The 21,128-nt window shown below is 39.1% G+C and overlaps 1 protein-coding gene across 1 annotated transcript; it reads left to right on the top strand.

Annotated features, from left to right (window-relative positions):
• The first annotated feature begins 124 nt into the window (after nucleotides 1–124).
• VNN3P (vascular non-inflammatory molecule 3) lies at nucleotides 125–16,639 on the top strand. The gene is made up of 7 exons (XM_002817374.4): nucleotides 125–4,914; nucleotides 5,011–5,141; nucleotides 10,478–10,670; nucleotides 12,399–12,690; nucleotides 14,443–14,816; nucleotides 15,512–15,685; nucleotides 16,369–16,639. The coding sequence occupies exons 1-7, from the start codon at nucleotides 4,702–4,704 to the stop codon at nucleotides 16,495–16,497; spliced, it is 1,506 nt and encodes a 501-aa protein (XP_002817420.2). The 5' UTR covers nucleotides 125–4,701; the 3' UTR covers nucleotides 16,498–16,639.
• The last annotated feature ends 4,489 nt before the right edge of the window (nucleotides 16,640–21,128 follow it).

Raw genomic sequence — 21,128 nt, 5'->3', positions numbered from 1 at the left:
TACAGTGAACGTAGTTTTGAGTGCTAGAAGAATTGACGGCTGTTCCAAGTTCATATCAAAGGAGACCTGACCCAGGGCACTCATAGCCCCAACTGTCCCACCTTAAGGCTATGGCATAATTTAACAGGCAGAAATCTCATAACACAAAGACCATGACAGTTAAAAGTTACACCATTTTCAGCATTTGGTTGACTTTTTACAAAATACACATATTCCATGCTACTTGAAGTATACTAGTATATTTGTTATTGATCATTTAATTCAGATACTCTTAAAATTAAAGAACTGATTTTGAATTTTCAGATTTATTTTCTGATTTTTATCTCCCAAAGTATTTTTAAGTTCAATACTTTTACATAAAAAAATCACAATTGAAGCATTTATCTTTTGTTTTTACATATTGTCATAAACCTACTTATGGATGTGATTTTAATATTCTACTAAAATACACTAGAAAAGTAAGATTCCTTTTATAATTTCATGGTTACTATTAAGAGAAGGAATATGGAAGTTAAGCCACACTTTGTATTTAATTTTGAGAAGAGCATACATATTCCCTATGTTCAGCATTGGGACATCAAAGATGGTAATTTTAAAGCTGTAATGAATGTGCATTTGTGTATATAGTCCAAATCATATAATCATCAAAGTTTTATGTTGTTTTTTCTTTTCTTTTTTTTTGAGACAGAGTCTCACTCTGTCACCCAAGCTGGAGTGCATTGGTGCAATCTTGGCTCACTGCAGCCTCGAGTGTAGATAGGAACAGAAGACTTCCAAAGGTTGGGCCCCGGGGTGCACCCATGTTGCCAAGTCAGGGATAATGAGTAGAAACCAGAAAAAAAAGTCCAAAGAACAAAACAACGTAAACAAATACGAAAACTAAGAAGAAAGAAAGAGGTAAACTGAAAGAGTGTGAAGAAGAAAGTACATTAAGAATGGGATAATGGGAGCTGTGTCAAATACTACCAAGACGTTGCGTAAGATGAGATTGAGAATTGACCATCGGACTTAGTAATAGGGAGATTAATGGGAACTGGACAAGGCAGTGAAGTCATGGGGGTAAAATCCTGTTGGGAGGACAGGAATTGAGGCAAGGAGTACATACTATCGTGGAAAGGAATTTTGTTGTAAAATAAAGCTGAGAAATGGGGCAGGAATTGGAAGGGGATGTCAAATCAAAACTTTTTTTTTTTTTAAGATAGAAAATATTACAGGATAGTTGTAGAATACATAATAGGATATTTGTGTTTTCTTTATTGTATCCAGTAGAGAAAGAAAAATTGATGATAAACAGTAACGGGGCTGGGCATGGTGGCTCTTGCCTATAATCCCAGCACTTTGGAAGGCTGAGGTGGGTGGATCACTTGAGGTCTGGAGTTCAAGACTAGACGGGCTAACACGGTGAAACCCCGTCTCTACTGAAAATACAAAAATCAGCCAGGCATGGTGATGTGCGCCTGAAAGCCCAGCTACTCGGGAGGCTGAGGGAGGAGAATTGCTTGAACCTGGGAGACGGAGGTTGCAGTGAGCCAAGATTGCGCCACTGCACTCCAGCCTGGGTGATGGAGCAAGATTCCATCTCAAAAAAAAAAAAGGCCGAGTGTTGGTGGTTCACGCCTATAATCCCAGCACTTTGAGAGGCCAAGGTAAGCAGATCACTTGAGGCCAGGAGTTTGAGACCACCCTGGCCAACATGATAAAACTCCATCTCTGCTAAAAATACAAAAATTAGCCAGGTGTGGGGGTGGATGCCTGTAATCCCAGCTACTTGGGAGGCTGCGGCAGGAGAATCTTTTGAACCTGGGAAGTGGAGGTTGCAGTGAGCCAAGATTATACCACTACACTCCAGCCTGGGTGGCAGAGTGAGACCCTGTCTCAAAAACAAACAAACAAAAAAATAAACAAAATAAGAGAGAAGAACTTCTAGAGCAATGTCCTTGGGATCCAGTGCTCACGGATAGGGGCTAGACCTAAGTAGGCTCAAAAGAAGTCATTTATAGTAAGGATGGGGGGAAGCAGAATTTACAGGTACAAATGGCTGGCAGGTGGGTTGATTCTTGGTGGGAGCTTGTGGAAGGGAGCTCTTTTGAGTTGGATAAATAGGCCTGAAGTTCAGAATGGAAGTTTGAGCTAAAGATAGAGACACAGTCATTATCCTTTTGTAGAAGATAGTTGAAGGTATGAAGTAGGAAAAAACCTGGGGCCAGGGGAGAGGGTAGAGTAAGGGACTGAAAGACAGTGAACAACAATGTGGCTACTGGCCATAAATGCATTAAGAGTTTAGAGAAGGGAATAGCAACAAGACTGGAGAGGCAATGGATTTGAGCTCGAAAGGCAGGATTTGGTCAGAATCATTCTAGGATCAGAGCAACAGTGATCATGTTATAATAAGAAGAGTACTTTTAGCTAAGAACACAAAATATAAAATGGAACCAAGAGAAAGAAGGCTCTTACTGTCTGCTTTGATTCAATATACACATGGGAAGTATCTTAATTAATGATAGCAATGGTCAAGGGAACTCTAATGGATTACAGTATTGAGGGTTAGGGTGGGAGGAGTAGGATCAGAGAGGCTGATGGAGAGCCTGAAAGAATTCTTGTTCATGGGGTCAGGATCTTGATAAGGAGAATGGAGAGGAGGTTTTACAATGAGTATTAGAAATAAAGATTTGGGGAAAGCCAATAAACTCTTAGATATTTTATTACAGCACGTCTTCTCTCCTTTAAAATGTGTCCCTTACATATTTAAAAGAAGAATTATATTTATTGTAATACAAAACTTCTGACTCTAAACTTCTTAATCCTACAATAATGCCAGACTGTCATAAGGATTATGTACCAATACAGTGTTTCAAATAACTCATACCTGCATGCCTTATACACCTAGGAAGCAAAGACATTACTAACATTAGGTAATAAAATATTTAACTCAAGTTTCTATTGATTTCAACACAAAAAAAGCTGGTACATTTCCTGGAACTAGGGGCTGGGAGAATGAAGTGGAATTCCCATATGTTTCCTTTTGATTCTTTTCAGAAAGTCAGGTGAACCAAGAAAAGAGTTAGAATTTCAACTTGAAATATGAAAATTATTTTTGTCTCATCCCAGATCAATCCATCTGTCTCACATAGTTTCCCTCTTCTCCTCAGAAATTTTTTTTGAAAAGAACTTATGTCTGATGTCTGATGGAAGTAATTTATGTCAGACATAAATTCAGAATTTAGGGCTGAATTTATGTTCATATGTCCTTATTCCCTGAAATGGTATCAGGGCATAAGGACATATGGAAACACTGTGGGGTACCTGGGAGCAGAAATATTTGGATAATGGAAAAGTTTATTGAAACCAAGGGACTTTGAATTATAGAACCAAACCAAACCCAAAATAGACACAAATCTCCATAACTTACAAGTTTCCTTAGATCTTAGAAAGAATCTCAAGAGGGAGAAGCAGTGTTAATGGTTCTAGAATCAGAGATTTAAACCTTAAAAAAAAATTCTACATTTTAAATTAACTCATATTCAAACAATGGGATTCAATCCAAAATTAGGCAAGGGAAGTGAATTTAACTAATCAAAAAACATTTACAGAGCTTAGCACAGTATAAAATTCTATAGAAGCAGCAGAGAATTATAATGTGACCCTGCCCTTAAGGGACTTATAAGGATGATATGTTTAAAAAAATAAAAGAATTAAAGGAGAACTTAACACTTTTTGAATTATTGATTAGTCTTCATATGGAAGCAAGTTTAAACTGTAGAAGGCAGGTGAAGTAAATTGCATCTCAATAACAAGAAAGAATGTTCTTAAAATTGGCAATGTTGAAAGGTGGAATAGACTGGCCCATCAGGTAGTAGATTCCATCATTCAACATTCATTCATATATTGAGCTTTCACCATCTGTCACACATGTGCTGGGGTGATGAGGTTTAACAGTGAGCAGGACATTTCCCTTATCGTCTAGGGGCCACATCCCGGGATACATCATCTCTATCTAGATGTTTATTGGACATGGGTGTTCTGAAGGAAAACAGCAAGTTTCTTTTTAATCTCTTTAAGAAGACAAAACATACATATATAATACTTAATATATAATATTAAGTATTGGTATAATATTTAAATTAAAGGTCAAGACAACAGCAAGGAGTGAGAGACATTCAGCAGCACAGAAAAAAATGCTATAGGAGTTCAGAAATATCACTTAGGACTGGGGTGGATTTGGGAGGACTCTAGGGGGAGCTGGAACTTAGATGGAGAACAAGGGCTTTTCAAATAGAAATGGCCATACAAATATGTAAGTAGAGTGCTCAACAAATTGTTGCTATGATGACTACCTTCCGATATTGGCCCTATTAATAGAAATATTGGCTTACCAGGAAAATTTTTTTTTTTATTAAAAGAAAAGACTTCAACTGCCAGTGTGTTTTGGACTGGGGTGAATTCATCTGGTTGGCTTAATCTTTTAGTGTTGAGTTGACTCTGAACAATGTCAACAACTGCACTGTACACTTGAATCAATCCAATTACATCCTGGCTGTCAGTTTTCTTGCACAACATCCTTTCTCAATGCTGTGTTGTGTAATGTATGTGCAAGAAAATATAAACAGCTGATTGCCGGAAGGGATTTAATGTAAAGTTTTTCCAGTTAAACATAACGTAAGAATCTGAGTTTGTTTTTCAAAGATCACTAAAATTTTAGTTATGATTATATCATATTTTCCAAAATGTGTGGCAGTTTTTGCCCTCCTTGCCCTGAGTGTTGGTGCACTGGACACTTTTATTGCTGCAGTATATGAGCATGCGGTGATATTACCAAACAGAACAGAAACACCTGTTTCAAAAGAAGAAGCTTTGCTCCTGATGAACAAGAACATAGATGTTTTGGAGAAAGTAGTTAAGCTGGCAGCGAAGCAGGTATTACCCTTTTATAATTGTAAAGGAGACTTGCAGTTTGGTAAAAGAGTATTTGGAATTAATGAGAAACTTTTTTGCCCCACTTGTTTCGAGCAGGGTGCACATATCATTGTGACCCCAGAAGATGGAATCTATGGTTGGGTCTTCACCAGGGAGAGCATTTACCCCTATCTAGAGGATATACCAGACCCTGGAGTGAACTGGATTCCATGTAGAGACCCCTGGAGGTAATGTCATGTCATTAATTTCTAAACAAAAAGTTGTGATTTTGTAAAACACCAACAGTAAACTCACTGAAATTGACTGGTAATTGTGTTGATAAATAGTCAATCTGTGGCATAAGATGTAGATGCTTTTTTTTCCCTGTAATTTCAACTTTTAGTTTAGATTGAGGGAGTACATGTGCAGGTTTGTTACATGGGCAAATTGCATGACGCTGAGGATTGGGGTACAATGATTGCACCACCCAGCATAGTATCCAATAGGAAGGTTTTCAGCCCTTGCCTTCCTCTCTCTCTCTCCCCTCTATTAGTTCCCAGTGTCTATTGTTCTCATCTTTATGGCCATGAGTTCCCAATGCTTAGCTCCCACTTATAAGTGAGAACATGCAGTATTTGGTTTTCTGTTCCTGTGTTAACTCCTTGAGGATAATGTCCTTTGTTGCTGCAAAAGACATGATTTTGTTCCTTCTTGTGGGCACCTAGGTTAATTCCATATCTTTGCTGTTGTGAAAAGGGCTGCGATGAACATACAAGTGCATGAGTCTTTTTGGTAGAATGATTTCCTTTCCTTTGGGTATATACCTAGTAATGGGATTGTGAGTCGAATGGTTGCTGTGTTTTAAGTTCTCTGAGAAATCTCCAAACTGCTTTCCACAATGGCTGAACTAATTTACATTTCCACCAATACTGTATAAGCGTTCCCTTTTCTCCATAGCATCTTTTATTATTTGACTTTTTTTTAATAGTCATTCTGACTGGTGTGAGATGATATCTCATTGTGGTTTTGCTTGGCATTTCTCTGATGATAAGTGATGTTGAGTGTTTGTTCACGTGTCTTTTGGCCACTCGTATGTCCTCTTTTGAGAAGTGTCTGTTCATGTCTTTTGCCCACTTTTCAATGGGGTTATTTGTTTTGTTTTTGCTTATTGATTTAAGTTCCTTATGGATTCTGGATAGTAGACCTTTGCTAGATGTCTAGTTTGCAAATATTTTCTCCCATTCTGTAGGTTGTCTATTTACTCTGTTGATAGTTGCTTTTGCTGTACAGAGCTCTTTAGTTAAATTAGGTCCTATGTGTCAAGTTTTGTTTTTGTTGCAATTGCTTTTGAGGACTTAGTCATAAATTATTTTCCAAGGTTCATGTCCAGAATGGTGTTTCTTAGATTTTCTTCTAGGATTCTTATAGTTTGAGGTCATACATTTAAATCTTTAATCCATCTTGAGTTAATTTTTGTATATGGTGAAAGACAGGGGTCCAGTTTCAATCTTCTGCGTATGGCTAGCCAGATATTCCACCACCTTTTGTTGAATAAGGAGTCCTTTCCCCATGCTTATTTTTGTGAACTTTGTTTGAGCTACAGATGGCTGTAGGTGTGCAGCTTTGTTTCTAGGCTCTCTATTCTGTTCTATTGGTCTATGTGTCTGTTTTTCTAATAACACCATGTTGTTTTGATTACTGTAGCCTTAGGTAATGTGATGCCTCAGGCTTTGTTCTTTTTGCTTAGGATTGGTTTGGCGATTCAGGCTCTTTTTTGGTTCCATATGAATTTTAGAAATTTGTTTCTAAATCTGTGAAAAAATGACATTGGTAGTTTGATAAAAATAGTGTTGAGGCCGGGTGCTGTGGGTCATGCCTATAATCCCAGCATTTTGGAAGGCCAAGGCGGGTGGATTACTTGAGATCAGGAGTTTGAGACCAGCCTGACCAACATGGTAAAACCCTGTCTCTACTAAAATACAAAAATTAGCTGGGCATGGTGGTGTGTGCTTGTAATCCCAGCTACTCAGGAGGCTGAGGCAGGATAATTGCTTGAATGATAGAGCGAGACTCTTTCTCAAAAAAAAAAAAAAAAAAAAAGAAAAGAAAAGAAATAGTGTTGAATCTGCAGATACTGCCTATGTTTCATAATGTATATCATCTGGCATATCTCCTGTTTGGTAAATGACTTGAGATACTGATGACTAGTTGGTTATTTGTTGCAATTGTCTTTCAAGAATAGCAGGTGTGACCAAGTGTGGTGGCTTACATTTGTAATCCCATCACTGTGGGAAGCCAAAGCAGGAGGATTGCTTGAAGCCAGAAGTTTGAGACCAGCCCGCACAGCAAAGCCAGACCCTGTATCTGCAAATAAAAAAATTAGCCAGGTGTGGTGGCACACACCTATAATCCCAGCTACTCGAGAGGCTGAAGCAGGAGGATCACTGGAGCCCAGGAGTTTGAGGCTGCAGTGAGCTATGATTGCACCACTGCACTCCAGCCTGAGTGACAGTAAGACCTTGTCTTAAAAAAATAGTAGGTATAGGCTGGGTGTGGTGGCTCATGCCTGTAATCCCAGCACTTTGGGAGGTGGAGGTGGGCTAATCACCTGAGGTCCGGAGTTGAGACCAGCCTGGCCAACATGGTGAAACCCCGTCTCTACTAAAAAATACAAACATTAGCTGGGTGTGGTTGTGCATGCCTATAATCCCAGCTACTTGGGAGGCTGAGGCAGAATTGCTTGAACCCAGGAGGCAGAGTTTGCAGTGAGCTGAGATCACGCCACTGCACTCCAGCCTGGGCAACAGAGTGAGACTCGATCTCAAAAAAAAAAAAAAAAAAAAAAAAAAGTAGGTATATACACAATTTTTATAGTAAATGTGTTTAATTGGGTTTGAACAAAGTGACCAAGTTGGAATATCTAGAACCTGTGTCCCAAATACAAGTAAGTTGGTTCATCCATGGACACCTGCCTCCTTCACAGGAAGAGTAAAAAGATGAATGAGACTGTTTCCAATGCTATCACTATCATTTACAATGCAATCAATATGCCCAATGGAAATTGTATAGGACTTGAAAAAGGAAGCCCTGCTTCTGGGACCACATTTTACGACCACCTAGCTGAGTGATGTAAGCATATAACCTAAATGCTTAACATTTCTGTTTCTTTATCTATAAAATAGGGATAATAGAGTCCCTTAATTCTCTTACAGAGTAGACAAGAATAATGAGGTAATACACAAGGAATTTGTACATTGTAATGCACTCTCCAATGCTAGCTGTCACTATTCCTTTTTTTTTTAACAGAAAGGACTGAGTCTGAACTTCTTTGTGTTCTTGTCCTTTGAGAGACTTTAGTAGTTATTAGTAGATGTAATTTAGGCGTAATTTTCTTAAAGAAAATATGCATAATAAATATGATATCTGGGAAATAGATTATTTTAGTTGTATTAACTTTTAAAAATAGTTTAAGATTATTTCTTTAAATGGCAAAATTGATGGGTTAAGAAGTCATTTAACTTGCTAATTTTAAATTTACATGCACCTGTTTAGAACTACACCTATTGTGCAAAAAGAGAAACTTCTTTGATAATTTTCCCTATATAAATTAAGTGGAAAGTCATGCTTAATGGTGCAACATTCAGGCTCAGCTATGTGAGTCAAGCCTCACTCTGGGATTTTTCCCTTTGGAAAAATATTCTCTAAACATTGCATGGTCTGTGTTTACAGAAACCATGTCACTATGACTCAACATCTACTTGCTTATGAGGCGTTTCCCAGAACAGGAAGGAATCATTATTTGTTGCAGTTGATGAGGCTTACACAAAAATGTACTGTATTTGACTGGGCTAATGAAACTGACTTTTCCAGGGAAAAGATATCCATAAATTTGGTAATTAGCTATCGATAAATTATTTTAAGTTGGGAAAGTAAGTGACTGATGAAATGTCAACATTATGAACTCTTACACCTACTTATTCAAATGACAACCTTTCAGTTTTGTGTTACAAAAAGGAGAAATCCAGTATTTAATATAATGATAATATTGAAAAAGAAAGTCAGTTTTCTCCCTAGTGATATTTGTCCCTGAAGAGAATAGTAGAGAATCATGTGGTCATCCTTGTGTGTTTAAATATTTAGAATGCTGACATGTCAAACAGTTCCATGGGCTTTTTTCATGAGTAACTAGTAGGAAATATTAAATAACTCAAATTATTTAGTCAAGAAAAGAAAAATTAAACAAAGGACGTGATAAACTTATTAAAGGTCTTAATGAGTATGAATATTAATAGTAGTTCTCTGTTTTTTTTTAGAAGAAAATAAAAGGAAAATGTCTAAACCAGCAGGCCATTAATCTGTCCTTTTTATTCAAAGGTTAGTTTAACCTCAATCGCAGAGGGGCTGTGAGTTCATAGAGAGACATGGAATGGCCTCTAATCACACAATCCATAATAGCAGTTTTCATTTACTGAGCACTTACTTGGTCCCAAGAACTGTACCTGGTATACTATACACATTATTACGTTCAATTTATGTAGTTGGCATTACTATTTGCATTACAAATATGTGAAAAAAGGAAGGCTTATGATCTCATGATTGGTCATTAGATTGGCTGGAATTAAAACAGCTATGTCCTTTAAGCTGTGCTAACAGAATGGACTCTAAGGGCCTAGATGCACCATATTATAATACAATTTTTAGTGACTAGTAAATCCACTTATTTGGCAGAGTGAGCTGGTTGCTAAACATTTTTTGTCCTATTTTCTGCTGAAATCTGCCTCACTTTAACTTCCTTTCATCTTTTTCCTGCATTCTATGCTATGTTCACACATATGACCCATCTCCTATAAATTAAGCCTTTCAAATATTTGAAGCCAGCTATCACCATGCCACATTCTCTTCTTATATCAAGGATAAATATCTTTAATATGGATGGACTTGGTAAAACAATTTCATGTCTGTACTTATCTCAGGATTTCTCATGTGGATCCACTAAGGCAGAAAGGAAGCTATTATGTTACATTCGACAGATGAGGAAACTGAGCCAGCACAGTGAAGTGCTTTTTATTTTTTATTTTAATTTTTAACATTTCCACTACTTACTGCTATATATTTTTTTTTTTTATAGAGACAATCTGGAGGGTACAAACTCTTTACTGTCACCTGGCATTTCTGTTTCCAACCACATCTCGTATCGGCAAACTTGTACAAATTATAGATTTGTACAAGTTGGCTTGGATTATAGAAAAGGTCCTCTCCATTAGCAGAGTCTGCTAAATTTCAAGTGCTTCATTTATCTTCCTGGGAGCACTTCATAAGAGAATGTGCTGCTTCTTTTCATCCTCCTCTTCCTCTTCCATCTTTTCTTTCCTTCAGTCTTGTACTGTAATCTGGAGTTTGGCATAGTAAATTAGGTTAGCTTTCAGGAAGATAAACACTATATCACATGAGAGTTTTAAAATATTTTCTGTTGATTCTTGACCTAGAGCTGTTGTGTTACGGGTAATGGGCAAATCAAGTATCACTTTGGTATTTCAGAAATCACTAAAATATCGTAAGTTTGAGGAAATGTCTATTGAATTAGGTTCGGCAACACACCAGTGCAACAAAGACTCAGCTGCCTGGCCAAGGACAACTCTATCTATGTCGTGGCTAATATTGGGGACAAGAAGCCATGCAATGCCAGTGACTCTCAATGTCCCCCTGATGGCCGTTACCAATACAACACTGATGTGGTGTTTGATTCTCAGGGAAAACTGGTGGCACGCTACCATAAGGTGAGAATCACTTGTGCCTTGGCTCAACTTGTTACTTCTTCTGTGTGCTTGTGGTACGTATGTGTGTTTGTCTGTTGAATGTTGGGGAGAGAACTGTTATAGACGCATCTTATAATTATTACATCATAGTTGAAAAGGAGATTTAATTCAGTTCCATATAAGTGTTCTGGGTTTGCATTTATCATAAAACAGAATATGGTAGAATATTTAAATGGATGTGACAATAGCCACACAAAGCTTTTAATGTTCTCTGAAAAAGAAGTAAACATTCTGTTTCATTCATGATTTAATATCCGGTTCATTTTTTAGCCCAATTTGTTAGCATTTCATACTAAGCTACCATATATTCCATTAGGACTTTTTTGATTGCAATGAAAACAAAACCTCAACTGAAAGTGGCTTTAAAGAGATGGAAATTTCCTTGCTTATGCACATGTAAAAATGTGTATCATAGAAAGGATAGGTCTCATTCCAGTGCAGTCTGACACTCAGAGGCTCCAAAGTTATCATCCACCCCTCTAGCTCTCCTAGCCCTTTGTTACAGCCTCTTTCTGAGAGGAACTCTCCTTTTAGAAGTCACATTGCTAGAGCAACACGAAATTCACATCTTCATCAACAAAATCTACAGGAAGGGTGTATTTTTCCCTCCTAGAACCCCGCAAAGGCCTTATCACTCCTTGATTCAATTAGGAGATGTGCCTTTCCTGAGCTAATCACCAAAGGATGAAGGATAGGCTGCCACATGGGAGGAGAATGGAGGAGCAAGAGGCCTCCATGGACCACAGAGGTGGGAAGTAGCTCTCCCCAGAGCACACACATGTACACAACAGGCCAAACAAGAACCTGAGCAAAACATATGCTGTACTCCTGAGCCCAGGTTAAGTGGAGTTTTGGAAAAAGAATCAGGCTGAAAAATTAAATAAAATTACTAATGGCTTACTAATTAATAATATGTAGCAACTGCATTGTCTAAATTAATTTTCAGTGGACTTCACTTCTATAAACCCGGCAGTATCATTGGGACACATGACAAAGTTTATTTTATTAACATGGTAGTGCTCTTGAAATTTAAAGAATACAGTGGAAAACAGTCTGAGAAGTGTAGGATTCAAGATTTCAACCTGTGATTTTAAGATATAAATTTTCACATTTTAAATATCATTTGTATATGTGGTTTCATTCATTGGCTATAAAAAAATAAAGTTTTTTGAGTAATGTCACAGTAAGAAAATTTATAGATGGTGGTATAGTGGGGATGATTTTTATAAATGTGTGTGTAACAGTTTTATTTTGTTGTTGTTGTTGATTTTGGAAATGGAATCTCGCTCTGTTGCCCAGGCTGGAGTGCAGTGGCGCCACCTTGGCTCACTGCAACCTCGGCCTCCTGGGTTCAGGGGCTCCTCCTGCCTCAGCCTACCAGTAGCTGGGATTACAGGCGCATGCCATCATGCCTGGCTAATTTTTTTTTGATATTTGTAATAGAGACAGGGTTTCACCACATTGGCCAGGCTGGTCTCGAACTCCTGACCTCAAATGATCCACCCTCCTCAGCCTCCTAAAGTGCTGGGATTACAGGCGTAAGCCACCACACCTGGCCTATGCGTAACAGTTTTAAACCTGCATGTCAACATACATGAGAGGAAAGATTTAAGGGGGAAAGACTTAATTGATCATATCTATTTGGCAGTTTTCTTATTAATTTTCTTCTTCTTTGCTTTTTATCAACAGTACAATCTTTTTGCACCTGAAATTCAGTTTGATTTCCCCAAGGATTCAGAACTTGTGACTTTTGACAGTCCCTTTGGGAAGTTTGGCATTTTTACTTGCTTTGACATTTTTTCTCATGACCCAGCTGTGGTGGTGGTGGACGAGTTTCAAGTTGACAGCATTCTCTACCCCACAGCATGGTACAACACGCTGCCCCTCCTCTCGGCTGTTCCCTTCCATTCAGCGTGGGCCAAGTCCATGGGAGTCAATCTACTTGCTGCAAATACCCACAACACCAGCATGCACATGACAGGTAACTCACAGAGGCCTGCACCAAGTGGGAGTGACAGTCTTAGGAAGGCTTCATTGATTTTCAAGCCACAAACTTTTGTTTAATAACTTTATTACCAATTTTAACATCACAAAATTAATAATAGCATTTGTTTCTACTTAAGGAACATTCATTGTCCTTGTGAATAAAGGAGGCAAACATTATTATCTCAATTTTACTTGAAAGGAAATCGGAGCTGGAGGAAGTCACGTAAAAAAATCAAAGCCAGTTCTAAGCAACTTCCTAGCCAATGTGCATTAGTAATACTGAAATAAGTCTGGTTGTTTAGAGTAAAGAGATAACCTACAAGCAGAAGAAAATATTTGCAAACTATGCATTTCATAAAAATCTAATATCTAGAATCCATAAGGAACTTAAACAAATCAACAAACAAAAAACAAACTATCCCACTAAAAAATGGACAAAGGACATGAACGGACACTTCTCAAAAGAAGACGTACATGTGGCTAACAAGCATGTAAAAATGCTCAACATCACTAATCATTAGAGAAGTGCAAATCAAAACCACACTGAGATACCACCTCACTCCAGTCAGAATGGCTATGATTAAAAAATAAAAAACAAACAGATGCTGGCGAGGTTGTGAAGAAAAAGGGAATGCTTATACACTGCGGGTGAAAATGTAAATTAGTGCAGCCACAGTGGAAAGCAGTTTGGCGATTTCTCAGAGAACTTAAAACAGAACTGCCATTCGACTCAGCAATCCCATTAATAGGTATATACCAGAAGGAATATAAATCATTCTACCATAAAGACACATGCCCTTGTATGTTCATTGCAGCAGTTTTCGCAATAGCAATAACATGGAATCAACCCAGGTGCTCATCAACGGTGAAGTGGATAAAGAAAATGTGATACATATATACTATAGAATACTACATAGCCATAACAAAGAATGAAATAATGTCCTTTGCAACAAGATGGATGCAACTGGAGGTCATTATCCTCAGCGAATTAACAAAGGAACAGAAAATCAAATACCACATGTTCTCATGAGTTGAAATTAAACATTGAGTACACATGAACACAAAGAGGGGAACAATAGACACCAGGGCTTACTTGAGGGGGGACGGTGGGAGGAGGGTGATGATTGAAAAACTACCTATTGGATACTATGCTCACCACCTGGGTGACAAAATCATTTGCACACCAAACCCCAGCAACATGCAATTTACCCATGTAACAAACCTTCACACATTCCCCTTCTATACCTAAAATAACAGTTGGAAGAAAAAAATACAAATAAATAAAAATATTTCAAGCATTAAAAAAAAACTTGTTGAAGTGATAAAAATCTCTTTTGACTTAATCAGGTTTTTAGAGTTTCTCCTTTATCATATCCACGTTCAAAGTAATGCAGGCTTCCTTTTTAACTGTTTTGTTATTTGTTGAATAACAAATCCCAAACACAAATAAACTAAATCGTCAGTGGAGAGCTAAAATTATTCTTCATGTTGGGGGGATTTTCTAGTTTGTTGCTAAGTTAGCTTAAAACTATGCCCTCCATGTCAAATGATAATTTCAGTGCAAGTAGTACCTTATGGAGGACACAGAGTCAAATTGGAGCTTAGGCCGATGTAACAGCTATCTCCTTAACGATCTTGAAAATATGCTTTAATAACTTCGTATTTAATTTTACATGAGAATATTCTATTAGTTGGTCACCATAACAAATCTGAAACCAATGTTTGTGTTTCTTTATGTTGCTTGTAGGGAGTGGAATCTACGCCCCAGAAGCAGTCAAGGTGTACTACTATGACATGGAAACAGAGAGTGGTCAGCTGTTGCTCTCAGAACTGAAGTCTCAGCCCCGCCGTGAGCCCACCTACCCTGCAGCTGTTGACTGGCATGCGTATGCCAGCAGTGCCAAGCCATTTTCCTCTGAACAGTCAGATTTTCCGGGGATGATTTATTTTGATGAGTTTACCTTCACTGAGCTTAAGCGAAATACAGGAAATTACACAGTTTGCCAGAAAGATCTGTGTTGTCACTTAACTTACAAGATGTCTGAGAAGCGAACAGACGAGGTCTATGCCCTAGGTACTTTTGATGGACTGCACACAGTAGAAGGCCAATATTACTTACAGGTAGAAATGCTTAAATATGTTAGTGGCCTTATTATCAGTTTTTCCTCTAGGTCATCATTGCCTTTCTTTGAAAATTGGGCTGGATTTAGCTAATTTTATAATTAGTAATGTTATATTTATCACGGAATTTTGTCCCCAGAACACATTATTTGTTCGGTCTTAGCAAGAACAGAATTAGTTCTTTTAGTTGCAAGGCAAAAACATAAAGCAAATTGATTAGTTCTCAGCTGGCCAGGTTCAGATTTCAAAAGCTGCAATTTCTGTGTATTCTCTTTTCCCGTCAGGTTACTTTAGAGCAGTGTTTTTCAAATTGTCTTCAACTAAATCCAGAGAAAGAAGGATATTTCACCTCATAACCCAGTGTAGCCAAGTGCATGTGTGACTGAATTAAAAAAAGATATTTAATAGAAATCGTTTATGAAATAATTTAAAATAGAATTAGAAATAGCTATTATTATGTGCAATGCACTCTGATTTTTAAAATCCTAGTCTATTCTATTTGACTTCAGTATAAAAAGTGTTAATCCTGACCCACTATATTGATTTTAGGATTCACTAATAAGTTGTTACCCGCAGTTTGAAAAATACTTCTTATGAGGCAATTTAAATATTCATTTATAGTTTGAAATTGCATTATTTAGCTGAGAAAATATTTGCAAGTTTTCTGACTCCTTCTCTTTTCTTTTCTTCCATAGATATGCACATTACTGAAGTGTCAAACCACTGACCTGGAAACGTGTGGAGAACCTGTGGGGTCAACTTTTACCAAGTTTGAAGACTTCTCCCTCAGTGGCACATTCGGAACGCGTTATGTTTTCCCACAGATCATTCTAAGTGGGAGTCAGCTTGCCCCTGAAAGACATTATGAGGTAGGAGGTGTGCAGGATGATAAATTCCTTCGAGCAGAGCAGACGGGTAGAGCAGCATAATGAAAATCTTTGAAATAATGAGAGTATAGCAATATCGTGGTTCACATTCTACAAGAAACACCTTAAAGCTGTGGAAACTATGATATGGAATATAAATTGTGGTTTTAGATTGCCATTAGGCTGTGATGGAGAATTTGGGGTTCATTTTTTTTAACATAAATGTGATGTTGATATTCAAGGCAACAGTAAATTCACAGAGAAGCTAAAATAAAAATATTGACTGCTGATAATGGCAATAATGTTGTCATTTGCATGGTGTAGAAGGTGCAAATTAAATACGTTAAATAATGCATCTACAACTTATTTTCTGGGTATACTATTTTGAGAAGTTGTTATAATTATAGTAATAACTAATATTTTGTATGGTGTTTCATGAGTTTGAAGAACATATTTTTATACATATTCTTATTTGACCACCTGTGCAACAAATTTGTTTGCTGCACTTTCACGCAAAGTCCCTCTACTTTCAGACTTGAAATATGACCCTGGGTCTTCCAACACCAAATCCTGTGTGATTTTTACCATTCTACACTGCTTTAGGCGGGAGTGATCTTGCCAGAGAAGGGCTCTAGGTTGTAACGTAAACTCTGAACTGAAGTTAATCCTTTGCTTTCTTTGACCAGATTTCAAGAGATGGACACTTGAGGAGCCGAAGTGGAGCCCCTTTGCCTGTCTTAGTTATGGCCCTGTATGGAAGAGTGTTTGAGAAGGACCCTCCACGCTTAGGGCAGGGATCTGGGAAATTCCCGTGATCTCCTTTAGCAGGGCCCCTTTAGGATTAGCCTGGCTAAGAGAGGAAGAAAAAAAAGAGATCCGTTAGTGTCTGTTTAGAAGAGATGTCATAAACTTACGGAAACAAATATAATAAACTTAGGCAGATTTGAAAAGCAACAAGTGTGTGTGCAAATTTCACTTTTACATGTTTGGTATAGCACAGGTTCATTTATGGGAGCTGCATTCATCCTCCGTGTATGTGAGTTTAAGTATATGTAAGTATGTATATGTATAGTGGAACATATATTTAAATAGGAGGAGGTCCTAGAAAAATCCTTTTGCAGTAACTGCACTAATATATGCAAGTGTTGTTTCCATCATATGATGGTTAATTTTATGTGTTGATTTGACTGGGTCATGAGATGCCCAGGTAGCTGGTTAACCATTGTTTCTGGGTGTGTCTGTGAGCGTGTTTCAAGGAAGAGAATAGCATTTGAATTGGTGGACTGAGTAAAGCAGATGGTCCTCCCCAATGTGAATGGGCATCCTCCAGTCCCTTGAGGGCCTGCAGAGAAAAACAAGAAGGAGGAGGTTTGAATTCATTTTCTGCCAGACTATTCAAGCTGGATAGAGATCTTCTCCTGCCTACATGTGCTCCTGGTTTTCAGGCCTTCAGGCCTGGACTGGAATTGACACCACCAACTCTCCAGCTCTCAGGCCTTCCAATGACACCCCTGGCTTTCCTGCATCTCCAGCTTGCAAATGGCAGACCAGACCACGGGATTTCTCAGCCTTCATAACTGTCTGAGCCAATACCTTATCATAAATCTCTTTCTCTGTCTCTCGCCTGTTGGTTCAGTTTCTCTGGAGAACCCTGACTAATGCACTTCATTTGTAAATACATAGGATGAATTTTGAATTTGCAGAGGGTATTTGATTCCAGCCAATTAAGATAAAGGAAGTTAAAGAATAAGGACATCTTTTAAAGTAACTATGAACAACTTTGTAGCTAGTATTGTCGCTTTAGTCATGACTAATTTGACCCTTGTGTTCTATTTGTATGGAAATTGGATACTTAAAATGGATTTTTTTTTTTTTTTTTTTTTTTTTGAGACGGAGTCTCACTCTGTCCCCCAGGCTGGAGTGCATGCAGTGGCACGACCTTGGCTCACTAGGTAGGGAGCTCCCTGTGTAGGGAAAAGAAAGAGAGATCAGACTGTTACTGTGTCTATGTAGAAAAGGAAGACATAAGAAACTCCATTTTGAACTGTATCCTGAACAATTGTTTTGCCTTGAGATTCTGTTAATCTGTAACTTTAGCCCCAACCTTGTGCTCACAGAAACATGTGTTGTATGGAATCAAGGTTTAAGGGATCTAGGGCTGTGCGGGGTTTGCCTTGTTAACAATATGTTTACAGGCAGTATGCTGGTAAAAGTCATCGCCATTCTCCATTCTCGATTAACCAGGGGCACAATGCACTGCGGAAAGCTGCAGGGACCTCTGCCCAGGAAAGCCGGGTATTGTCCAAGGTTTCTTCCCACTGAGATAGCCTGAGATATGGCCTCTTGGGACGGGAAAGACCTGACCGTCCCTCAGCCCGACACCTGTGAAGGGTCTGTGCTGAGGAGGATTAGTAAAAGAGGAAGGCCTCTTGCAGTTGAGATAAGAGGAAGGCCTCTGTCTCCTGCATGCCCCTGGGAATGGAATGTCTCTCTATAAAACCTGATTGTACATTTGCTCTATTCTGAGATAGGAAAAAACTGCCCTGTGGCTGGAGGCGAGACATGTTGGCAGCAATGCTGCTCTGTTATTCTTTACTACACTCTGGCCTACGTGCATATCCAGGCATAGTACCTTCCCTTGAACTTATTTGTGACACAGATTCCTTTGCTCACATGTCTTCTTGCTGACCTTCTCCCCACTATCACCCTGTTCTCCTGCCGCATTCCCCTTGCTGAGATAGTGAAAATAGTAATCAATAAATGCTGAGGGAACTCAGAGACCGGTACCCGTGCGGGTCCTCTGTATGCTGAGCGCTGGTCCCCTGGGCCCACTATTCTTTCTCTATACTTTTTCTCTGTGTCTTATTTCTTTTCTCAGTCTCTAATCCCATCTAATGAGAAATACCCACAGGCGTGGAGGGGCTGGCCCCCTTCATCCCTGGTTCAAGTGATTCTCCTGCCTTAGCCTCCCAAGTAACTGGGACTTCAGGCGCACGCCACCACACCTGGCTAATTTTTTATATTTTTGGTAGAGACGGGGTTTCATCATGTTGGCCAGGCCAGGCTGGTCTTGAACTCCTGACCTCAAGTGATTTGCTATCCTTGGCCTCCCAAAGTGCTGAGATTACAGGTGTGAGCCACAGGGCCAGCCAAAGCACAAATTAAAAAAAAAATAAATTATGTCAGCCAGGTGCGGTGGCTCACACCTGTAATTCCAGAACTTTGGGAAGTTGAGGTGGACAGATCACCTGAGGTCAAGAGTTTGAGACCAGCCTGGCCAACATGGTGAAACCCCGTCTCTACTAAAAATACAAAAATTAGTTGGGGGTGGTGGTGCGTGCCTGTAATCCCAGCTATTCGGGAGGCTGAGACAGCAGAATCACTTGAATCCGGGAGGTGGAGGTTGCAGTGAGCTAAGACCGCATCATTGCACTCCAGCCTGGGGCAAGAAAAGCAAAACTCTGTCTCAAAAAATAAATAAATAAATAAAATAAAATAAATTATGTCGTTCAGATCACATCTCATTTCCTTCTGAAATTATTCTGTTCTGAAATCTACCCGATCTTGGTTGAGCCCTTCTCAGTGGTCAGGGGTTTATTGCAGGCTGTGCCAGGCTGAGAGCTTCCTAGACAGGACCACCATGTCACCTTTTCCCCAGATACCTCTGGCCCACTGTCCTGGCTCTCTTGGTCATTTTTCTGGTTGGTCACTGATTAACTCTGGAAAGAGATATGCTGAAGAGCAGCTGGGTTCTCTGGGTTATGTAGGAGACACCTCTTATGTCCACAGAATGTTTGACAAATGCATTTCTGAACTTTTCCTAGGTGTTTATTTCCACCTGCTATAATTCAGTCCAGTACCAGGAAGTCAGAGATATTCTGGGTGGCAGAAAATGCACTCGGTTTCCCCCTCCCATCTTTCCTGGATTCTCTCTTCAGGGACTATCACTCTCGGATCTTAGGTTTGTGCCCCCGATTCCTCTGTGCGCAGTAGGTGGGCATCCTTCCTCTTTATTGCCTTACATTGGTTCCTTCTAGAATTCTTTCTTCTCTTTCCTAAGCCAGTTGTCTGGAGGCTGCATTATGCACTCTGGTTGCCCCAGCTTCCTCGGCACCTCTCACCTCATGGCATTTTTATGTAAGCTGACTCCTGCCTCCCTCTCTTTATTAAAAGGAACTGTAAAATCAAATGTCGGGGCAGGCTACCGTAACTCACACCTGTAATCTCAGCACTTTAGAAGGACAAAGCAGGCAGATGGCTTGAGCCAAGGAGTTTGAGACCAGCCTGGACAATATGGCAAAACCCTGTCTCTACAAACGATAACAACAACAGCAAATTAGCCAAGTATGCTGGTGTGATCCCAGCTACTGGAGAGGCTGGGGTGGGAGGATCACTTGAGCCCAGGAGGTAGAGGCTGCAATGAACCAAGATTGTACCACTGCACTCCAGCCTGGGCAATAGAGTGAGACCTTGTCTAAAAAAAAAAAGTCAAATCTCGTGGTTAGTTCTCAGCTCTTACTAAGCCCATACTTCTTGAAGTAATTTTACCTCCCACATTTTAACGCCTTTCGCTTTTTATTTTCGTTGACCTTTTTGTCTCTTCTCCCTCCTCCAACCACATTTATTTTGTTTGTCACTGATATAAATGATGCACTCTGCTAGACTCAGCTCTCACAGCTGTATCTTCCTCATCTAAAATCTGTCTACGGAGAGTGAAGCCACTCTTTTGGCTTTAATTAATATTTCTGATACAGCAGAGTACAACTCACTGGTAAGCAAAAAAAATTTTTCTTTGATGAGAGCAAGTGCAAGCCACATCATCATGTTTACAGGCTATATTAACAACGCAAAAATAGTTTTATTAAGTCCTATGCAGAAATATGTATTCTTGTAACATTAAAAACTTGTGATATTATAGTTCCTAGCTTATAACTCCCATATCCTTTGTTAGGGCTTTTTGTTTGTTTGTTTGTTTGTTTGTTTTAACATTAGGGGGTTTTAGGCCTCAGGAGCAGGCCTTATGAAACAGAATCTCTCTCTCTGACCTTCCCCTGTCCTCCCTTTACCTACCTAAGGCAGGACTATAATCTGATTGTGGCTCAAAAGACCCTCATTTCAGCGAGGGTCCCACCCCATACCCTAGAGGAAGAAATGCTATAAAGAGATGTCAAGACAAACCTGAACAGACAAGCTTTACTGGGTTTCCCCATTCAAACTGTTAGTATGGGATCATATCCTTTTTGTCCAATTGCATTTCTACATGGTTGTCAATCGTGACTATGTAATGAAGCTTCCATAAAAACCCAAAAGGACAGGGTTCGGAGAGTTTCCTTACAGCTGAACAAGTGGAGGGTTCCTGGAGGGTGGCATACCCAGGAGTGTGTGGAAGGCTCTCCAGACCTTCCCCCATACCTCGCTCTATGCACCTCTTCATTTGTATCCTTTG

Source organism: Pongo abelii, chromosome 5 (assembly GCF_028885655.2).
Source record: "Pongo abelii isolate AG06213 chromosome 5, NHGRI_mPonAbe1-v2.0_pri, whole genome shotgun sequence".
In the NCBI taxonomy this organism is placed as follows: Eukaryota; Metazoa; Chordata; class Mammalia; order Primates; family Hominidae; genus Pongo; species Pongo abelii.
Note: the sequence above shows the minus strand (reverse complement) of the source record. Positions and strands in the feature narration are given on the sequence as shown.